Source organism: Plectropomus leopardus, chromosome 7, assembly GCF_026936395.1.
Source record: "Plectropomus leopardus strain MGB_pleo_1.0 chromosome 7, ASM2693639v1, whole genome shotgun sequence".
Taxonomy (NCBI): domain Eukaryota; kingdom Metazoa; phylum Chordata; class Actinopteri; order Perciformes; family Serranidae; genus Plectropomus; species Plectropomus leopardus.
This window is the reverse complement of record NC_142182.1, coordinates 26,387,070-26,408,198: the sequence shown is the minus strand read 5'-3', so window position 1 is coordinate 26,408,198 and position 21,129 is coordinate 26,387,070. Positions and strand designations below refer to the sequence as shown.

The following is a 21,129-nucleotide window of genomic DNA, read 5'->3' as shown; positions in this document are numbered from 1 at the left end:
ACAATTTCAAGTAAGGATACATTCAACTATATTCAAAACAACTGACATTTTCGAGTTAATGTCCTACATTTTTTTCTGCTTATATTTAATCCTCATCTGGAGTAATAATGGCAAATTTGCCAATCAGTTTGAAATTCACACTAAGAAAGCGGTGAAGTGGAGGTGAGGTGAGGGAAGGGGTTTACAGTATTTTGCTAGTCGGAGAGTTGCAGGCAAGGCCTTTCAACGCTTCCAACTCGAACTCCAAGTGAAACAATTTTGCCGATTCTGCACTTTTTCGCTGACTAAATTGCCTTGGCGACAGCGGAGGCCAAAAGCTGCAGAAATATATGAGTGCTGGAAAAGAAAAGTTGAGTGGGCGCAGCTCACCGTTATCTGGAATATCACTTTGCCTGGCAGGTACATAAAACAAGGATCTATCCCGTCAGTGTGTGCTGGAAGACACTCACATGTGACGCTGTAGACTGGAGGCTCTAAAACACATACTGAATACACTGAGCGGTCAGAGGCAAAGAAAATGATTCTAAATAAATCACTGTGCCTTATCAAACATCTGACAAATTCCCGCGAGGAAGTTTTTTTAACAGCTAAGCAATCAACAGTAAGACTCCTGACTCACAAGTGTATAAGAAAATTGTCCTCAGGTAATAAACTGAAAAAAACTAACCAAAAAAAAACCTCCTTGACCTCCGTGAAAAGTGACCATGATGTAAAGGTGAAAGTTGCACAGGTCTAGTTTAAGAATGTCGGAAGAAAAATGAGGGGGAGGCACAGGGGAGGAAAATCTACATCATCTGTCACCCCTTGAAACTCTCCCCCAGTCCAATATTATGTCATTATGACTGTGCTCACCGTCTCTGCGGAGTTGCTGTGGTTTTGTGGCTAAATTACAAGTGACACTCCCAGCTGACATCCTGATTAACACAGGGAGAATAAAATGGCCCCCAATCCTCAGTAGTCAACCGGGTAATGGACTAATGGCTTCCATGTATGGCGAGAGAAGCGAGGAAACGCAGATTTCAGAGACTTTTGTGTGTATGCGCATAAAGTGTGATTTATATGTGAGTGTATCAGCATATGAGCGTGTAATTACTTTGTTTGTTGGGCTTTGACATTTGTGCTTTTGTGCAAGAATTTTGCAACCCCAAAAGTGTACAGTAAATGAGTGTGTGTCGGGATCTTGGGCCTCTTTGTCCAGCCTTTCTCCTCTCTTTTCAGGCCTGGCCTACTTCCTACTGTACTGTAAAGTGTATGAGTGTGCCACAGCCTGTAGTGGCCACTGTAGATCCACTCATGTGCTCTCCCACATTCCCAGTACAGGAGGGCAACAGGGAGCCAGGCCAGCTCCTAACACAGAGACTCGATCTGACTACACCGCCGCTCACCTCGAGGAGATTTGAGCAGCATTTTCCGCTGACGGACAACAGCTAAATAAAAGCCTGAAGCAGATGTAACTAGCAGTGCAAAATGTAAGCAATTGTCTTTTTTTTTTTTTTTTGCAGAATGCACTGTGATCTCTGAAGTGCCAGGCTGAAAAACTGGAAATTTAAATCCACAAGCAGTGACCTACTGGTTCTAACCTGCTGCACAGTGCTTTGCACCAGTATAGCGTGTAAGTAAGAATACTAGACAAAAACTGAAAGTGAAACTGCAAAGTCGTCTTATCCAATATAAACTACTTTTCAACCTGTATAATATCAGGTCAGATTTTACTGTCTACGTCCTTCATTTTATGAGTAAGTAAAGCACTAAGTATCTTCTACTTGAACTTAAAAAATGAAGAATTGGAAAATGTGGCTGCTTCTGCTGCAGCAAGAGAGTTCCACTATAAATGTACAGGGATGTTTCTAGAATATGAGGACATTGGGGGCTAAGCCCAGACCTCAGAGGGGGGGTCCTTCCGCTGGAATTTTAAAAAATTTTTAATGCACTATGGCATGTTGTTATGTCTTAAATATTGTTTTATCCAGATTTGGTATACATTTTGATAAGATAAATATTTGCCATTAGTATATAGTAAATATATTTAGATCCAGGGCTTTTTTATAAAAAAGTTGGGGCTGAAAGCCTCTGATGCCCAGACCTAACAAAGCCACTGTAAATGTCTATTCTGACTGAGTGGTTCATGTAGAAATAATGCTGTCTGGTTCAGAAAAAGCACATTTCTTTGTTTTACATTACATTACATTGTTTTACTACATTAAAAAAAGTTTTATAAAATAAACTCTACAAAAATTATCTAATATATGCATATTGTATCATTGTCCCGTAATTTAAAAAATATAGAAAATAAAATGAAAATGAATTGGTGAAGACATCAAAATCCTCTAACTGCATTTTGCATGCATTTTTAGTCCAGGCAGCCCAGGCAGTACTGCATGTCAATCAAATCCCTGCGCCTCACAGTCCTCCAGAGAACTCAGGCACACAATATAACTTTAATTACACCGCACTTTTCAGTTTTATTGTACTTAAAACAGCACACTGAAACCCATTTTAGCGGGAGAAATAAAAGAGACTTCATTATTATGGCAGAAAAAAAATATATTTACAGTGAGTGCTCACTTGGCCCCCATTCACCACTCCAATCTGGATTTCATATTAGCCAGGAGGAAATTGGACGGAATTCACAACATCACAGCAAGCTCATAAATGAAACAAAATCACATAATCTTAAATACCAATTTATCCACTTAACAAATGAAGCAGTGCAGTGGTGGCTTATTGCCGTGTTGTACTGGTGAGTGACTCATTTTCGCTGTGTGTTGCACTAGAGAGAATACACTGAGCACTGGCACATGATCTAAACCACACACTCAACACTTCAAAAAAGTATCTGGCAGAATCACTCAGATCTGGAGACATACAGTAGTCTTTACAGTGCTGCTACACTACACAGGACCATCACTAGTTGTAACAGGAAGCATCTCATTCAAAAACTTATCTAGAGATCAAAACCATATTTTAATTCTATTTAGATTACACAAGTAAACAATGACGTTGCACTCCTGAATGGTGTTATACCCATCTGTTAGTTCCGTGCGTTAATGTTGTATGAAACATGATTTTTAAATATTACATATGCTTAACTAAGACGTGGAAATGTGTCAGGCTGACAGTTTATGAGAAGAGGTTGCTCTGTTTTCTTATCTTCCTGGAATTTTGTGCTTATAACAGAGAATGAGAAATAATGCGATTTTAGGAGCGATTGTGCTTAAACTAAGTTAAATAACTCGATTTTGTATACTTTTTTCTACACTAGTTTAAGAGCAAAACCAGATAAGTATTAGGAAAAACTAAACGCAGAAAATTGTAGTTTTAAATAAAAAAATTAATTAATACACTTTTTTTTGATGATCCTTTTAGAAGTTAAAGAATAGTAGTAAAACGGATTGGGCAATATTTCAATAATCTCAACATTATTTAAAAATTAATCAATATTTTCTTATCAGTAACAATTAAAACAAATTAACCAGCGAGTGATCTAGGAATAAATGCACACATGCATCAGAGCACACATGCATGCATACATTGTCTTACAAACACAAAAACACACACACACACACACACACACACACACACACACACACACACACACACACACACACACACACCAAAATATGCTGATACTGTGTATTCATGAATCGCTATTGTATCTTCTACACTAGACGCAATGTTGTAGAAAACTATATTCATCTTATCAAACAAAGTTAATTTTGTTTTGTGCTCCTTGGTGTATTTTCCTCTATACAAAGGAATGGTGTTTATATAAAGTTTTCCCTCTTCGGACAAAGTTTAATAATTCTTACAGAGTTTATTCTTTAAAGAAAAAAATATTTAATCCGTTTCTCTCTATATACTACATAACATTTTAAAGTGACACTCAAATAAGTTTAAAACTAATGCAACTTAAATGAAGCACATCAAAGGGAAACCATAAATGTAAAATTATTCAAGCATTTTTTAAATGCCTGAATTAAGTATAATAATTAGATTTTTGTATTATTGTAGACATTAAAGGACAGAAATTCTACACAACGCATAATTCAATTCTAGAGTGCTCGTTTTGTTTTTTTCTTTCCGTTCATGCTTACAAGCATTAAAAAGTTATTAGGTGTTGTAAGTTGGAATTTTTTAGCATCTTTAAGAAAAACCCATACATCACTTAGCAGTAACTAGCATATTAATGAGAAAAATAATACAAAAAAAAAATACAATCCAGGAAAAAAACAAGCTAAAATTCACATTCAAGTTCAAGGCCACAGCCAAGTTCAAGTTTGGGAACTTGTTGTTCTTGCTGTGGTCTGAAGTTTCCCTTGGTTCTGCTTCTGCAGGACATACATGACACACTTGCACTGGTGTATTTTAAATATATATGTTAAAAAAATATTTTTGAAAATATGTGAAATATATTGACTGATATATTTGATTGTACAGGTTAAACAGAATGAACACTGTGAACACATTATTTCATTAAGCCTAAGAACACACACTGAAAGGGCAAAAACGGACAAGAATGTAAAAATGTGTTAACCACTGAACTGTAAGTATTATTAGCTGACAACTTGTACCGATAAAATTATTAAACTATAGACACAAATATGCGCGTTTGATTGTGTATGTGTGTGTGTGTGTCATTACTGGCTTTGCTGTATTTGCTGTGAAGCTGCAGTAAAGCTGAAGTTTGCCTCAGTGCACAGAATGCCTCATTGTGGCCTGCACCAGGCTGCTGGATTGGCCTGGTATACTTTTACGGAGAGCGAAAACACGGCAAACCCTCACCACCCTGCCATCTGCCTCTCAACATGCAACCTTCCCCTGGACTCCTGCCATCCACTGCCAAAAAGGCCTAAGGGGGGGAGTAGTGTGATACTCTCCCAGCCAAAAAAGCATGTGTCCACTGCTAGTTAAGCAGAGCTTATATCCATATGAATGAACATAATCACCTATGTATGGATGAGCTGAACCTGAATCACCTGAAAGCTTTGAGTAATATCAGGTTAGCTTTGCCCTTCAAAAAAGTGACCTTTTGCATAAACCCTGATGAGCAGATGAACATCTGAGCAGACATTATAAAACTGAAGACTGAAAAACTGAACTGAAAAACTGAACTAAGACTTTCACGAATCAACCTCTAAGATGTTAGGGTGAAAAAAAATTATATTTGAAACACAGTAATTATTATTTCTTTGGTTCACCTTACAGGCAATAATGCAAATTAAATGTTATGAAAAGACGTGGGGATTGTAAACTGCCATATAAATGTCTCATTCACTAATGAACGCTGAATTTCCCATTAATTTGATAACAATTTAACTCACAAGTATGTGAGAAAGAGCAGGAACAGGATTTAATTAAGGTTTTATCCAAAATAACTGATCTAAAGTGAAATTTGTCATTTCAGAATTGTTCTGTGGAATTGTTTTATAACTGCATACACAGGTTTATTTCTCATTCAGATTTGTTCTGTCTTCAAATAAAAAGAATATAATGTTATGTACATCAATATGATTCGAAAAACATTTAAAGAGAAGTCTCTGTATACACTTGCCACAAAACCTTACTATGCAAAGCATAAATCATGTGTTCAAAGAAGTATAGATCCACAGAAAAAAAAATAAGAAAACAATGCGATAGGGATTAAAATTAGGTGTGTAATGGAAAATGCTTTGCAAATGGCGAAGTGACGGACTATTTTATATATTTATTCTCTATTCTGTCTTCGAAAACGAAACACAAGCTCGGCAAATACTCCCCGCAAATCTTCACATTTCGAAGACATGCAGAGTATTCTTATTGAAATTTAGCTGACAGTCGAGCTTTTGAGAATGTTAAACTGATCAAAACGATCAGTACACCACGTACTTCTCTTCATACAGTACATACTAAGCCCGGACCACATCACTCATATGAAATACCTCCACAACCGTGGCCTTCCGCTCATCCACTGATTACCACGACGTAGGATTATCCTGGCAGCAATCAAAGTGCTATTAATGACTTGTGTTTTTGCATTACTAAATTGCAGTGGGGATTGTGTGGAGCTATAGGGAAAGTTGCAGAAAAGCATCCTCAAAGTTGAAAGAATAGCGCTGTCGCTTTTGTATGTGCTATTGTATATGTTCCTAAACTACATGTAGGATTTTACATTCAGACGTATTAATGCGCGCTCAATAAAAAGAAACTTTGTGCACAATTGTTTATTTGCACAGGTCGCCTGCTAAACATGGAAAGCTTAAGATGTGAACACACGGATAAACTCGCACCGAAACCACGCAAGCATTCGCATATTAAAACAGATATTACTCACCGGTATTCAGAGCGAAGATGGTAAATGTCCGGACGGGATGCGAAATTCGGCAGCTCTTCCCCCCTTTGATCCACATCTCTGTCAAGGAGAGGAGAAAGCCATAAGCTCCCGTTTGGTGGTTCTTGCTAGACCCAGTAATTCCCCCTCAGACTGTCCCCTCCACAGCCGTGCCTCAGCTCCAGCCTGAGCCTCAAAATCTCAGCTCTAGCCTCACTCCCTCTTCCAGCCACAGTCTGAGCCCCGAGCTCAGGGCTGCACGGCTTGCCTGCCACCGGCTGGGTCCAGGCCTGGTGAGGCCTGAAACAATAGGAGGCCATGAGGCTGTCTGCAAGGCTCCAGCTAAGCCTGTCTGCTAGTTAACAAGTCTTTGAATGAGGAATGTTAGCAAACAGACAAACAGCATGTCTGATGCATGCAAATAGCACAACCAGTCCAGTCACAGCCTTGGCTGGGCACATGAATAATTCAGCAGTCTATATGCTGCTCTCCCACATTACTCCCTCCCTCTTCCCGAGTGAAATGCCTTCACTAGAATAAGTGTGGCAAAGTATTCCAACCTCTGCTTTACCAGCAGCCTTGGTTCACGGAAACCAGTTTTAATACTTCATATAAACATGCGATAATAGCGCAAAGTCACCATGTAGAGACACAACATGCAGGCCGACTTCTCACATTTCACTGCAATAATTTGAAATTTCGCAATTACTACATTTCTTTTTCTCTTATTGCCTTAAAATGTCTTTTGTTTGCAGTTGGCACCTGTCCCAGAAAGAGATCCGGCTCAGCACACCACTCATTCTCCTGTTAGGAGAGCAAGTCGGTGTGAAAGAGAGAGAACAAGGGGGGAGCGAGAGACAGGCACACAGAGAGAGGGAGAGAGAGAGAGGACATGGGAAGGAAATAGAAGGAGAGACAGAGAGTAAAGACGAAGGTGGTGAGGTACTTCACGGCAGTCGTTGATGAAGGACATATCTTTAAAACACAGATGTGTGCCGCGCTCAGATACTGGTCACATTCTCTGCTTGACATCCATAGTGGTCATCCAGACCACGAGCCCACCCCGAGCAGGTTACCCATCAGAAATGGCGCCCCGACACTCCAGGTGGAACAAGGCCCATCACATGGCGAAACACCACCTTGACGAATTTCCATCCCAAAAAATGAGAAACTAAATAAATACGTCAAGAAACCCATCAGCGGAGGAAAAAAATACAGTGGCAGATTTTTAGAAAACAAAATACAAAAGAACGGAAGAAACAGCGGCCAAATCCAAAGTGGTGCAAAAATCAATGCGCCAAAAGTGAGAAAAGGCCCCTAAAAAGCAACTTGTTGCCAGGTTTTGCAGAGCTGCTGTGCAGCTAGTTGGAGGCAGAGGGTTAAAATCCAGCTAGTAGTGAGTGAAAAAAAAAGCTCCGTCTATGGAAGGGCGGGCTGTGGGGAGGCCCTGACTGTAGAAATAGCAGCAGACTTTTTTTTCTTTTTTTTTTCTCTCTCCCCTCGCAGAGCTTAAGTCTCCCCCTTGCGTGTGGCTGGAGCAGAAAGAGGGGAGCAAGCGAAACAGAGAGAGAAAAAGAAGAGAGAGAGGGAGAGAGAGAGAGAGGAAGAGAGGAGGAGACAGCGAGCGCACAGTGAAGGGGAGAAATGCTCCGCTGATGATGAAATAGGAGGTGCGGCGGAGCGCGCGAACCAGTCACTTTTTCATCACATGTCCAACACGGCAAGGAACTGTATTTGCACCGGAGATGGAGGGGGGAAGAAGGGAGGGAGCATAAGATGGGTGGGAGACACAGAAGTAGAGAGACAGAGAGAGAGAGAGGGAGAATGGGAGGGTGGAAAGCACTAAATGTGGGAGGGGTGGAGGAGGAAGAATGACACAGAAATCCACTCCTCCAGCAGTGCGCAGACGCAGTGCACACACTTACACGCCATACTGGGATACACTATACAGTACTACTATATCAACTCGTGAAAAGAAAAGAAAAGAAAAAGCGAATACACTCAGAATGGACTGCCCTGCTGAAGGATCCTTGAAATATGCAACATTTTCAAGAGCCGGTTGAATTATTAAGCTTCTCTCTTACTGCAACAGTCTTGGGACCAAACTCTGAAAGGAGCACACACACACACACACACACACACACAAACTCTCAGAGTGCATTAACTCTTTAGCATGCCACGATGACTAGCGTACATGCACAGAATAGACACACACACACACACACACACACACACACACACAGGAAAAAGATAAGCTTCCCCAGTGTTTATTTCAGTAACATGTGGCAAAGAACGCGTAGCTAGGACCCTCCTCCTTTGCCCCGGCTCTGTCACAAAGCGAGTTGCAGCTGAACCCTTGCAGCTATTTTGGCACAAAGTCAAAAGGCTGATAAGCATTTTTGGGTGAGACTTTGCTGCTTTTCCTCGAGGAAAAACAGCTGCCACTTGCCTGGTAAAATGCATTCAACAGTTCGGAGGAAATTTCGAGAACCCCCCCTCCCCACCACCCCACCCCAGAGATGACGATTCCTCCTGTTTAAAATAGAGGAAGGGATAAACTGGAAAATAAGTCTTAACAGTTTGTCCTAACCCAACGCATGCACTGATTTACACGAAGCAAGCCAGAGAGTTAATCAGAGGGAGAGACCTGAGCAGCATGGCTGTTTCCACCATCTTAGATTGTATTGATTATTCTTTGCTGTAACGTCTGTCTCTCACACACGCTAGCTCTCTTTCTCTCCCTTTCTGTCCCTCCCTCCCTCCCTCTTTCTGCCTCTGTTCTGCCACCTTCTCTGCTCGGCGATCAGCATTTGGCTTTTTCCATTTGTGGCAGATTACTGTAACGCTATTGTACAACAACTTCCTGCCTCTTTTGGCTCTGGTTCTAAAAAACTGCAAAAGCAGAGCTCGTGGCTTCAACTTTTTTCCCCTCGGCCTTGAACTACAGGAGCTCTATAAGGAAAGAAAAGGAGGAAGGAGATATGTAAAGTGTTTCTGTTACTGAGGAACTATTCTGATTGCATTTCTGCTTTATAAACTGCTGAGAATTAAAGAGGGCAAGAGGGGACTACAAGCCTAGCAGAGACAATGAGAGAGAAAAAAGGTGGGGGTTAAACTTTTCTTACTTTTACTCTTGTGAAAACTTTCTGTTGGTTTTGGAGGGCACTGTGTTATTAGTTGGGGCTCAAGCTCACGCAGATTTGTCTAACATGGCTGCTACTGCTTCAGGCTGCACAGTTTGTGAGGGCTGCTTTCATAGCACGGCCAGCACCCCGTTCCTCGCCGGCTCTCTTCCTCACTACGGCAGCACAGAGGCTGAATTCTCCACAAAAACGATTCTCCCCTCTGCACTTCTCTTTGCTCCACAGGTTTCAATAAAAAACACAGGTGGACGTGCAGACAGAAATTTGCACTAACTTGGTGCAGACTGCAATTTATTTGCTCTCTGCTCCCCTTCCTTAAATGAGATACGAGCTCGGTTCAGGCAACTACACTGGCATGAGCTATAGAATCCTATTAGAAGGAGTGCAGCTGTACGTCACATCTCGCCATGCGTTTTAACCAATTGAGAAACCCATGACTTCATTATGGCTTCGATGCATAAAGCTGTATATGTTCAGAGACCCTATTTGGGAATAATGTGGGTTATAAATCAGAACTTGTGAGAAGCCCAAGCTGTTTTAAAGAGGCACACTTTGTGTAGTTATGCATAGTGTGCAATACTGCACTTTGCATGGCATAAAGTTCATTTGAGGATACAGTTTGGGTTTCGGGTCACCTGCCAGCACTCACCACTGTGCTCCACGGCAATACTCCTCTGTCGAAATAACTGATCATGTTTTAATTTCACAGTCATAATTTGCAATATTCGAGCAACTGGGACAGTTTTTTGTAAAAACGAGTGAATAAATCTTTTTCAGATGAAACGCATTGTGTAAACTTGTTTTACTACTTTTTTTTGTACTACTAACATTTTTTTTTTGATTAAATTGTCAAATAAGGTCTTTTTTTTTTTTTTTTTTTAAGAATTTTAACAATGACAACATTTGTACTCCTCTTTGATGTGCATACTTTAGCACAGAGAGAAGCAACAGCTTTGTATCCAGAGTGCATGGCAGCAATATCTGTGTGATACAGAAGCAGTCAATCAGGCCAATTGATGATACGATGTGAAACAAAATGGCAGACGGCGCCATGTTATGGACTCTGCCTGATACTATTTGATGACGATTTTTAGATATAAAAAAACTTGCTCTGTAAATTAATTATTTTTGCAGATTTTGTAAGAAGCATCAGATAACTACTGAAATGTGTGACATTAACATTTTGAAGTTTTGCATATTAAAAGAAGAATATCACAGTTTTTAAGTTTTGTATCCTATTAAAAAAAACAGACTATTACACAGTGCAATGAATATGTTTAAATGATTAAAGGATATATATATTTAATAACAATAGGTTGTGCATATGTATCCAACTTCTGTAAAATAATGTTTTAGATTTATTTTTGTATCCCCAAATGATCATTTGGCTGTCAGGGCCTTGAATGAACTTTCAGTCTCATACTGATTAAGCCTCATGAAGTGTGAGTGCTTTGGTCAGGAGAACACACTTAGCACATTTTTAAGTGTCAGTCCTGGGCAAACACTCTGCATTACAGAAAGTTCAGATAAGGGGACGGGACAAGGACACCTAAAAAAAAAAAAAAAGATGCTGTTTTTACTTTCTCTCTACAGCTGCAGGGAACAGTGAGGAGAGCTGGAGGAATATGAAATTGTGGGCAGGGGATCTGCAAAGACAAACAATATTTGCACTTACAAACATCAAGGAGGCATTAGGAGGTTTTGGGGGGGTGAGAGAGGGGTGGTTCTGTGCTTGGTCAGCAACCACCACTACATCAACATACTAGACATGATATATGGCACATAAAAACACATATATTCTAATAGACTTATTCAAGGGGGATAAAAGCTAACCACAAAAGTGTGCCTACACCACGAGGGAAGACTTTATACTCTCCAGGACCAGGAGCAGAGTCTATGAGGTGGTCTTGCTTAAGCCCCGCACGTGTCTAAACAACTTCTCTATTACACCCGAGACCTTTGAGGGCACTCCCCATCGAGCGGGGAACAAAGGCCATGACCCCTAGGTCAAAAGCGTTACACGGGAGGCCAAGCGGGCCTATTGAATGCTGCACTGCTGTTTGCTTTAAGAAGGTAAAGATTACTAACACATTAACTAATGCCGATTAGGGGGTTATCCCTCATGGGACTGAGGTCCCAGGGCAGCACATCACGTCTTATTAACACAAGCTGGCCTTTGACCCCAGCAGTCACCTCAGGCAGCTGACTGTGACCACCACTTTCTGCTCTCGGTTTGACACACACACAATACACAGCAAGGTGCAGCACAGCTTGAAAAAATAATTGTTGTCTGGACAAACATGAAGAAATGACACATTGGTATCACTGCACAGTATTTGCAGTGTTAATGCACTAATGCTAATGAGAAATTTGACTTGCATCAGCAGGCTGTGCATCATATGTGCGTCTGAAAATAATTTGATCGTAATATTTTCAATAAGCAGAACTCCATAATTAAACAGGGTGGGTCGATCCGGAAAAAAAATGGATTTCGAGGCCTCAGACTTTAAGGCATGTGCTCGATCGAACTTCATAAAATGGGGGCACGTGCAATAAAGTTCTCATCACAAAATGGTGGACGCGACACATGCGCAGTATTAACGTTCCAGATGATCATATGATGAAAAACAAGGAAGGGACAATTTCTTCGTGGACTCTCTGTTGTGTTATTCAAACATTACTTTTGCATCAGCTGGAAGGTAAAAGTGAACTCCTGTGCTGATCTTACCTAACCCTCCCTGTCGAGAATGAGTGAGCCAATAATAACTTTACAATGAGGCATGATTGATGATTGATGCCAATCTTCGAAATTACTACTTGTGCTCACACACAATTGCAAATGTGTCAATCTTAAACTAAAATACCATGGGAACATCATCAGTGGAATCAGAAAAATATCAGGGATGGTGTATTTTCCTGGAGTGTTTCCCTAAAGCTCAAGTACATGTTTGCACAGGAAAATTAAAATTTTAATTTATTTCAACAATTTTAAAGATCATTTTTCAAAAGCTGTCCTCCTTTGTTAAAGTTGCATTTTATTTATTTATTTAAACAAATAAGCACTTATTTGACATCACATAATTTAACAGTTGAATGCATTCTGGACAATTTAAAACAAGCCATCTTTTTACTATAAAATAAATAAATGAAGTTATCTCATAAAATATAATAATTTTGAATTTGCTATTAAATTCAAAGCTAATAAAGAGAACAAACTGTTGCCTGTTTTCTCTGTAAATGCTGCCCTTGTATATGATACAAAGAAACATATGAAAGCCAATACTAAATAATAATTTATTAGGAGTATATAATGAGGAAAGAAATTATGCAAAAATGTGAAATGTTTTAGTTAAATTAATATCTGAAAAATGCATTTTCTTTTTTTTCTTTATGTTTGCTTTTATTGCAAAGTGTAAGAGGGAAGTTATTCACAAAAAACAAAAATGCAAACTATTCTGATTTTCCTTTGGCAAATATTCAATAATGTGTAAAATGTACAATTTTAATGTAAAAAAAAAAGCATTTATTTTTACTATCTCATTTAAGTTTGTTTCTGAGAAAATAATTTCGCTGCAGCACTTACACCACATACACACTTATACTCTCCCAAAATCATTTAGTCTAATAAAGCTATTTTTCTGTTCCCTGTGAAGAGAAACCCTTTGGAACTTTTTAAGAATGGTGGAAATTTGTGCTTCACAAAAGTGTCTTCATATCAATTTTCTAAAGTTTGCTGTTTTTTAAACACTAAAGAAAATAGATGTCGGTCACAGCTACATAAACACAAGTTCAATTTTGAAAGATTAACATGCGACTAAATTACATTTTCACATCTGTAATATAACCATTAGCATTTTGATTTTGATTTAAATAAATGCAGTTTGTTATGGTGCTTATAAACCTTATAACTAAAGGCAATACTTTTCCCCTCTCAGGGAACACATTTCATTTTCACTTGTGTATTTTAATACATGGCATATTTTAAAATTGATTGCTTGTACATGCATGAAATGTTGCATTTGTTTTATTTATTGGAATTTAACTCACTCGCCTTAAATATTTTACAATGTGTATATGCTCTGCTGCCATACTCCTTTAATCTCAAAACGCAAAACAGAGCATTGATATTTTTAAAATCAGCTTTTAATCAGTTGCTTTCAACAAATCTAAATACAAAATGGTATGACTGTGTTTTGCATAAATTTAGAAACATTCTCTAAAGAATTTACATTTGTACACTGCATCTCTTCATCTTCACAAGAAAAATGTCTTTTTTTTTAGCTGGAATTAACTCACCTTGCTGTTTCACACAGGATTCGGACAGAAGAAGAGGAGGAAAAGAGACACAGGGAGAAAAAGAGCAAGAGAGACTTTCTCCTGGGAACCAGCTGGAAATTATGGACCTATTCGATATCAGACCTCAGAGTGGACAACCTATCCAAAGAGGGACGCGCCCTAACTGTAACTAACAACTACTCCTGGCAGCCCTTCAACAGCCAAACATATTGTCCTGGATCAGGGCAGCTTTTGTGTGGCAGCGTTGAACTAAGGCAGTTTATAGGCAAGAAATTGACATCAAACTACAGTATCAGTAATGATATTTGAAATGTTAAGAACAATTCCTTAAAAGTAAATGAATGTGGGTTTTTTTATGAGACATAGATGAAGCTGCAAACTTATTTGCTCATAAAACTTTGTTAAGGTGATACAGATTAGGGAAAAAGAAAGACTAAACTAAGTTGTCCACATTTTAAGCCAATTGACACAAAAAGGGGAAAACCGGCAGTTGGCGCAGACTTTTTTTAATTTTTAAAAATGCTCTATGCTATTAGTGATATTGCAAAAATGAAACACTGGTATACAGATTTATTGTCAAAGTCTGAAGATCTGATTTGACAAAACTACATTATAGCAGAATTAAGCACAAAAACGTACATAAGATGAGATTCATTATAATATAAAATCATTTGATGTTAAAAGATTTTTTTCTTCAAATAACTGAAGACCTTTTTTAAATTGAGTTACTATACTAACAATGTTATAATGGTCATCAGAAGATAATATATAATCTCAGTGATCTAAATAACGAGCATTAAGTGCCGTTACCTATACTGCCCTGATAAAACACTGTGCTACAGCACTACGTTAAGCTACCAGTATAAATTCTCTGAAGTCAATAAGGCGCAATTATAAGAAAGCAATTTCTCCTTTTTCTCCACCTGACCAGCCTGTGCCGGGCTTCCACATACCTGAACTCTCCCTTTGCAGTTTTCCCCCTGAGGGCTGCTAATACCTACTTTAAACAGCCTTGGCCAATTCGTTTTATTCTTCCTCAACTATGAGCCAGGAGTGCACAGGGCCTGGCATTTTAGGGGCCACGTCACAGCGCCTGTGTCTGCGCTGCAGGGCTGCAAGGAGTCCAACAGCCGAGCCATACGCGCTCAGCGGTTCACTGCCTCAACAAACACTGTTTTGTTATCTCACGCACTCTCTCTAGCATCCTTGCTCTACTGAGAACAGCAAAACATGCACCTAATGTGCTTTATCCATTTCATAAACATGCTCGTGTCCAGGTGCCGTCTCCGACACAGTCACTGAGCCTTCAGCCAGTGGATCACTTCACAGCACTTTCTCTCCTCTGATCACAGCAAAGTCAGCTCAGTTTCAACAGATACATCCAATTCCAAATTCAACACTGCCATTCAATGAGCTTGATAACTGCTTCAAACTTCCTGCGCAGTAAATAAACAAAATCCGCGGCATCCTCTAAAAGGGGACACAGTGCTGATATTGATGTAACAGTGACAAAGATAAAAGCACTGATTAGGTGCAGTGAATTACACTCGGGCTGACAGACTGTAATTGATGTGCATGATGTTATTAGCAGAACGATATTTATCTACAACAGCGCTTCGTAGCACAGCTGCATAAACACAGGTTTTATTACTCTGCAGGCTATTTCTGCAAATTTAGTGGCTCTTTCAATTCAAGTCAAATATTATTTCTAAAAAGAGCAAAACACGTGGCACCGTAGTGGTTTTCTTTTAAATTTGAAGTGACACTGTCTAAAACTGTACATTGAACATACAACCACACATTTTTTTTTTACTATTGCATTTATAACTCCTGCCATATCATTTGCCTTGTGTGGTTGTTCATATTTTCATGCATGTATGCATGTATCTGAGGACATAATGTTAAGAAACATTACTGCAAATATTTATGGTATAGTGCATAGAGGTTGTTACCCTCTCTTTGAGAAGATAAATGGCGAGTGTTTTTCAGATGACAAATTAGTTGATACTTGTTCTGTTACTCTGTATTATGTTTTAGCCAATCAGAGGAGCAAGTATTTGCACTGAGGAGCTCGGTCATATGAGGACATGCATGATGTGCATTACGTTATTTGTACGTTATTTTTCAAAATATACATTTTTAAAGGCGATTTTCATGATTTGGTGTGTGTTGACTAGTGATAAGTTGGTCTGTGTGCTTCATGCAGAGGTTTTTTCTCCGCAGTACAGCTGTTTGCTCCCACAGGGTATACTACATATAATTTGCTGCTGGGTACAAAAATAAATAAATATGCAGTTTAAATTATCTATATATTTTGCATTGTCTACTCTCTTTCTTATATAGATGTGAACTTTTTTTTTCTTGGAAGTATTTGAGGTTGTTTGTTTTTTGTATAAAATGATTTGGGTTGCATTTCATGTGAAGTATTTAATTTAAAAAAAAAAAAAAGTTTATTTTTACTGCTATTACTGGAGCAGGGCGATATGGAGAAAATCAAATTACACAATACTTGTGACCATATACCTAACTATTGATTTTGCAATATTGAAGTGTTGACTATATGATTTTCTCCACAGTGAGGTTTTTGATAATCATCAGTAATGGATATATAATGACGATGAAGTGATATAAAGTGATGAAGTGGGAAAAGGCAAACCATTGAACAGCTAGGTCTGGTTGTTAGAAAATTTACTTTCCTTTAATTAAGCCTTTAAAACCAGGAAAAGACAACACTTACGATATCCAAAATCTAAGACAAAATCTGGTATATGGATGATATAAAATCGATGTATTGGCCAGCCCTAACCATTATTATTATACATTATTATTTTTCATGTTATTATGTTTTGGGGCATAAACTGCCTTGTTTCCCTTGATTATTGCTACAGACACATAAAAGAGCTTCCAGAGTTAACATTGCAGTTTATTGGTGCTCAATGCTTTAGTGTCCCTGTGTGTAAATAATATTCACTCCTTTTGCTAAACTGTGCTAACTCAATGGTGTGTAATAATTCTCCTGTATGCCCGTCATCATCAGGGTAAAGGTGTGGACAGCTTGTGGGAAACTGCGATATGACGGCCCCTGACCTCTCACACCAGCTCAGAGAGGCAGAGGGTCATGCAGAGGACATGGCGGTGGAGGGAGAAGTCAATCTTATCCTTCCGTTCCGCCACAGGCCTGTGTGCAGCGACAGCAAGATGAGCTACAGGGCTTTCCAAAATCCACATTCGTTTGGCTGGGAGCAAGGCATCAGGGCCGTGTGTATTTCAAAGGAAACGCTGAGGAAAGCGTTTTTTGTGGCAGCAACCGTGCACTTGACAGTGCGTATTAGCCTGCCTCTGTGTCTTTGCAACGTCCCCACCCTTACTCGATATCCCTCAACACCAATATCTGTCATCTTTAGTAGCCAAAGTGGCATGCAGCCCGGCCGTCTCACAACGGTGGAGAACTCTCCCTTGTCTCATGTTGATATGGTTCTTATGTGTACGTGTACGTTTTTGTCTCCACACATTACGAATACCTCCAGGTCCACTAAGCAGCATAGGGCTGAGAGGTTAAAAGGCAGGAGGCACTGAAACGAGAGGGAGAGAAAAAACCTCGGCTCTCGGACTGCTGTCAATCGAGCCCGTGCCTCTGTAATGGGGGCTGATAACCTGGCACAGAACCAACCACTAATGCCCCTTAAATGTCAGAGACTGCAGCAGAAAGAAAGGGAGACTGCGAAACGAGAGCACATTCATATTTCATATTATGGCAGACGCTATAATGCGTTGATGCCTCACACTGAGTGCACACAAGGACACCGGCAGAAAGAAAAAGAGAAGGCGGACATGAAAAAGGGGAAATGAAAAAGGGGAAAAAAAAGGGACTTTGCAGTGATGGAAGCAGCCCCATCTGATGGTTGTCTCTATTCGACAAAGTTGAGAGTGGATCTGTCTCACTCACCATCTCTCTCTCTCTCTCTCCCTCTCTCTCCGCAGACGAAATCTGGCAGGGTGGGGGCCGGGGGGGACGGGGTTGAGTCTGGTGTTGGGGGTGGGGTTGGATTGCTGGAGAGAGTGATCTTTTTTTCCAGCGGGGTGAAAGGCGGACGGTCATGTGTGCAGAGCTCATGACAAAAGGCCCTTTTATGTGCAGCGTATGCAGATAGAGGAGGCTCCTTTGTGCACAGATGGAGATCCCATGCCTGGGTCTGCCTGCGGCGGAGAGGGAAGGGAGGGAGGAGAGAAGAGTGTTGGTGAAGGGAAGGGAGGGGTGTCTCTGGCACTGAGTGCCATCACTGTGTCTGGTGGGGGGAGGGGGCACGGAAAAGGAGAACCAAGCCGCCCTGGTCCTGCCAGGTTCATACATTAGGGAGGAGGGGCCACAAGGCTTGCTGAGCGGATATCAAAACTGGTAACCCCATAGTGGGATCACAGAGGGAGTCATATCTACTGTTTATAAAGTAGACCACAGGGTCAAATATTATTTGTAAATAATATGTACTGTTTGTTTTAATAGTGCTAGAGAGTTTATACAATTACAGGAAATCATGTTAAACGTACCTGATACTAAGAATTACTGGATTAGAGAAGTTTAACCTACTTTTTAATGCTAACCAGGGCTGGGTAATGTACCATCCACCAAAATAACCCAATACCAAGTAGAATCGAAACATCTCCAATCGAACGATCAGGGGCATCGTAGTAGGGGGGAAAGTGGGACTAATTACTCGGGTCTTCAAAGGGAGAGTAATTTGTGGCTTAACTCAAATAAATTAACTGAAAACATCAGTCAAAAGACTAAACTTTGTTTGAAAAAAATAGTAGAAGCTCTCTAAAGTGGTATAGACTGCTCCTGCACTAGGATTTGATTTTTAACACAGCTAGAGTCAGGTGATTGACTGCTTATGCTGCTGGAGCACCCATGTAAACCACCGTGTTTCCCCCCAAAACAAGGGAAATCGCGGTTACAAAACAAGAAACGAAAGAGGAGAAAGGAGTTGAAAGCAAACTAAATTTGTAAAATAAAATACTCAAAAGGTGCGGGTCAAAAGGTGTGCAAGAGAGACATGGATCAAGAGAGGAAGGACAGGTCCCAACAGAGACTGCTTCTGCGAAGGGCAGAGAATTTGGTGCTAAGACAAATACCTGCATTCAACCTTTTTTTGCACTGCATGTTTGATCCTGGACCATCCCACCTTCCCATTAGATTAAAAAAAAACCATTCTGGTGCTAAGCCTCCGCACACTCTTTCCTTGGCGAATGGTCATTTAAACGTCAGCCTGGTTAGCATGAGCTAACACAGTAGCAGCAGCTAACATCCTGTACCAAAAGCTAACACGACACCAACGGCTCAACTGTGTCATAAAACCCATTAAGTAATGTGCCATGTAAGGCTTACAGCCCTGTCACTGATTGTGTGGCCGGGCGGACATTCACAACTGTTGCCAAGCTCACACTCCTGCAGCTGCAACAACCCCTACAGTCTGTGGTGTGGTGAAGTTGAGTATGGTGTATTTGGTTGTTCAGCATGCTGATAAGCACCTAAAATGTTCGAAAGTATGTCTGTACTACATGCTAGGCTTGGGTGGTATCACAGTGTTAACATATACCAGGGTAATGAGAAATCCTGAAGATATGTTCGTCAATACCATCTTAAATACAGGTGCTCCTCTTTCTATTAAACTCTTTGTATGTAGTGCACAGCATGCACCACCAGAGCTAAGTCTCTGGTCTCTAGTGGTGGAATAGGTAGCTGAGCTAAAAGACAGCACGACACCTCATAGTGGAGGGATAAGTTACAGGACTGTAAACAGCCAGCAACCAGTAACAACAGAGACCATGGGGAATAATGGCATGTTTTTTTCTTGTTAACTCACTGAATTAAGGATTTATTTTGACCAAACCTGAGCTTGTGATTGTTGCAACAGTGGACTTACTAACTAGTTTACTAGCAAGAGTAACCAAGTTGATTTCGTTTCTGTTGAGTTTGAATTTCAGGAAAGTATTCAGGTATGAAATATTAAATACTGCCCCAGCCTACTACACACCACTTCATTGACATGATTGGTATCAAATGAGGTACTCTACTGGTATCTGTATCACTTTAAGGATGCTGGTATTGGTACTGGTATCTTAATTTTTTAAGCGATACCCAAGCCTCCTTATGCCAACTATCACAGGCTCACAGGTTAAACAAAACAAACATAAGTGCCACTTAACCTCGATTGTGCTTTTCACCAGATATAAGTGTAGGTAGTCCTGATGTGAATGATCAAGGTGAAAATGCGACATCCAATCTCAAGTTCACCTTCAGATTGATTCCCTCACAGATGACTCCGCTACACTATTATCTCGGTGCTGTCACTTCAACCCCTGCACATACCTGTAATCTATCAATCTCTGGGTAGGACTGTCAGCTAAATACTGAAAGTGTCATTTCTATCCTAGTGCCACCTTTCCCTTGAGAGACGAGGTGACTCCCACTGACATCCCGTCTGCTGAGAAGACGTCACATCCTTTAAGAGGCCTCCTCCCACTGACCAGGATGTCTTAACGCTACAGCCAGACAGATTCCTATCCTGCTAGAGCACCAAGTCAGATGGCCCTTTTCACCGGTAGACAGATGGACAACACCCCCCGCACTGGCAGTCAGGTTTTTCTCCTTCACATGAGGCTGAAGCTACTGTTAAACTCGTACTGAGCTGGGAGTTGTCAACATTTGAAAGATCTGACTGGGGATGCATTATACTTGATTGCAAATGAGTTAATAGTGAGGTCATTATCTCATTCATCTCATGGGGCATGAACACTTCTGTTGCCTTCAAATGAAACTCATGAGTTTGTCCTTTTTTGATATTTTTGGTCAAGTAACAAGTGTTTAAGGTTAAACTTAAAAGATCACAGTTGATGGACAACTAAAGCCAAAAATAGTAATTGTTTATGAGTGAATTTAGTTTTTTCACATGCTAAGTCAAAGAACTCACAAAAAAACGCAAATGTCAGTAAATGCTCAATCCTTGAAATTATATTTTTGGGATCACCATTGAACTGCACATCCAACTTTGCAACTAGATTTTACAACATTGGTATTTCCACTGTCCAAAACAACTGTCTTGACATAAACCTGGTTATGAGCCACTGCATACATTATATCATAAACACGAGTTGAAATGACAAATCTTCAACAGTGCATTTCTCAACCGCAACGGAATTTCACAGATAAACAAATGCATGTACATAATAAAGATGGAGAGAGAGAAAGTTTCAAAATGGGTAATCTAATCATATTTGTTTAGAGCCGTTCACCATGCTTTCAGGATACGGTGCACTTATTTAAGTTTAGCAGAGAAAATCATAACTGCAGGTTGTGTGATGCCTTTGGAGCCAGAAAGACTTTCA

The 21,129-nt window shown here is 40.0% G+C and overlaps 1 protein-coding gene and 1 long non-coding RNA gene across 5 annotated transcripts in view; one reads left to right on the top strand and one right to left on the bottom strand.

The window, feature by feature from the left end:
• Positions 1 to 21,129, bottom strand: part of LOC148189208 (uncharacterized) — a 54,971-nt gene that overhangs the window by 14,641 nt on the left and 19,201 nt on the right. For 3 of the 4 annotated variants that reach the window (XM_088080336.1, XM_088080334.1, XM_088080335.1), the window contains one exon: positions 6,311 to 6,388. In XM_088080336.1, the coding sequence (XP_087936462.1) occupies positions 6,311 to 6,386 (76 nt within the window). In that variant the 5' untranslated portion in view covers positions 6,387 to 6,388. Of the gene's footprint in view, positions 1 to 6,310; positions 6,389 to 13,746; positions 13,885 to 21,129 lie in introns of those variants that run through there. The other variant, XR_015777042.1, reaches the window with a different exon arrangement.
• Positions 9,083 to 16,058, top strand: LOC121949962 (uncharacterized). The gene is made up of 2 exons (XR_006106308.2): positions 9,083 to 9,410; positions 13,764 to 16,058. It is a non-coding gene; the product is annotated as an uncharacterized LOC121949962 (long non-coding RNA).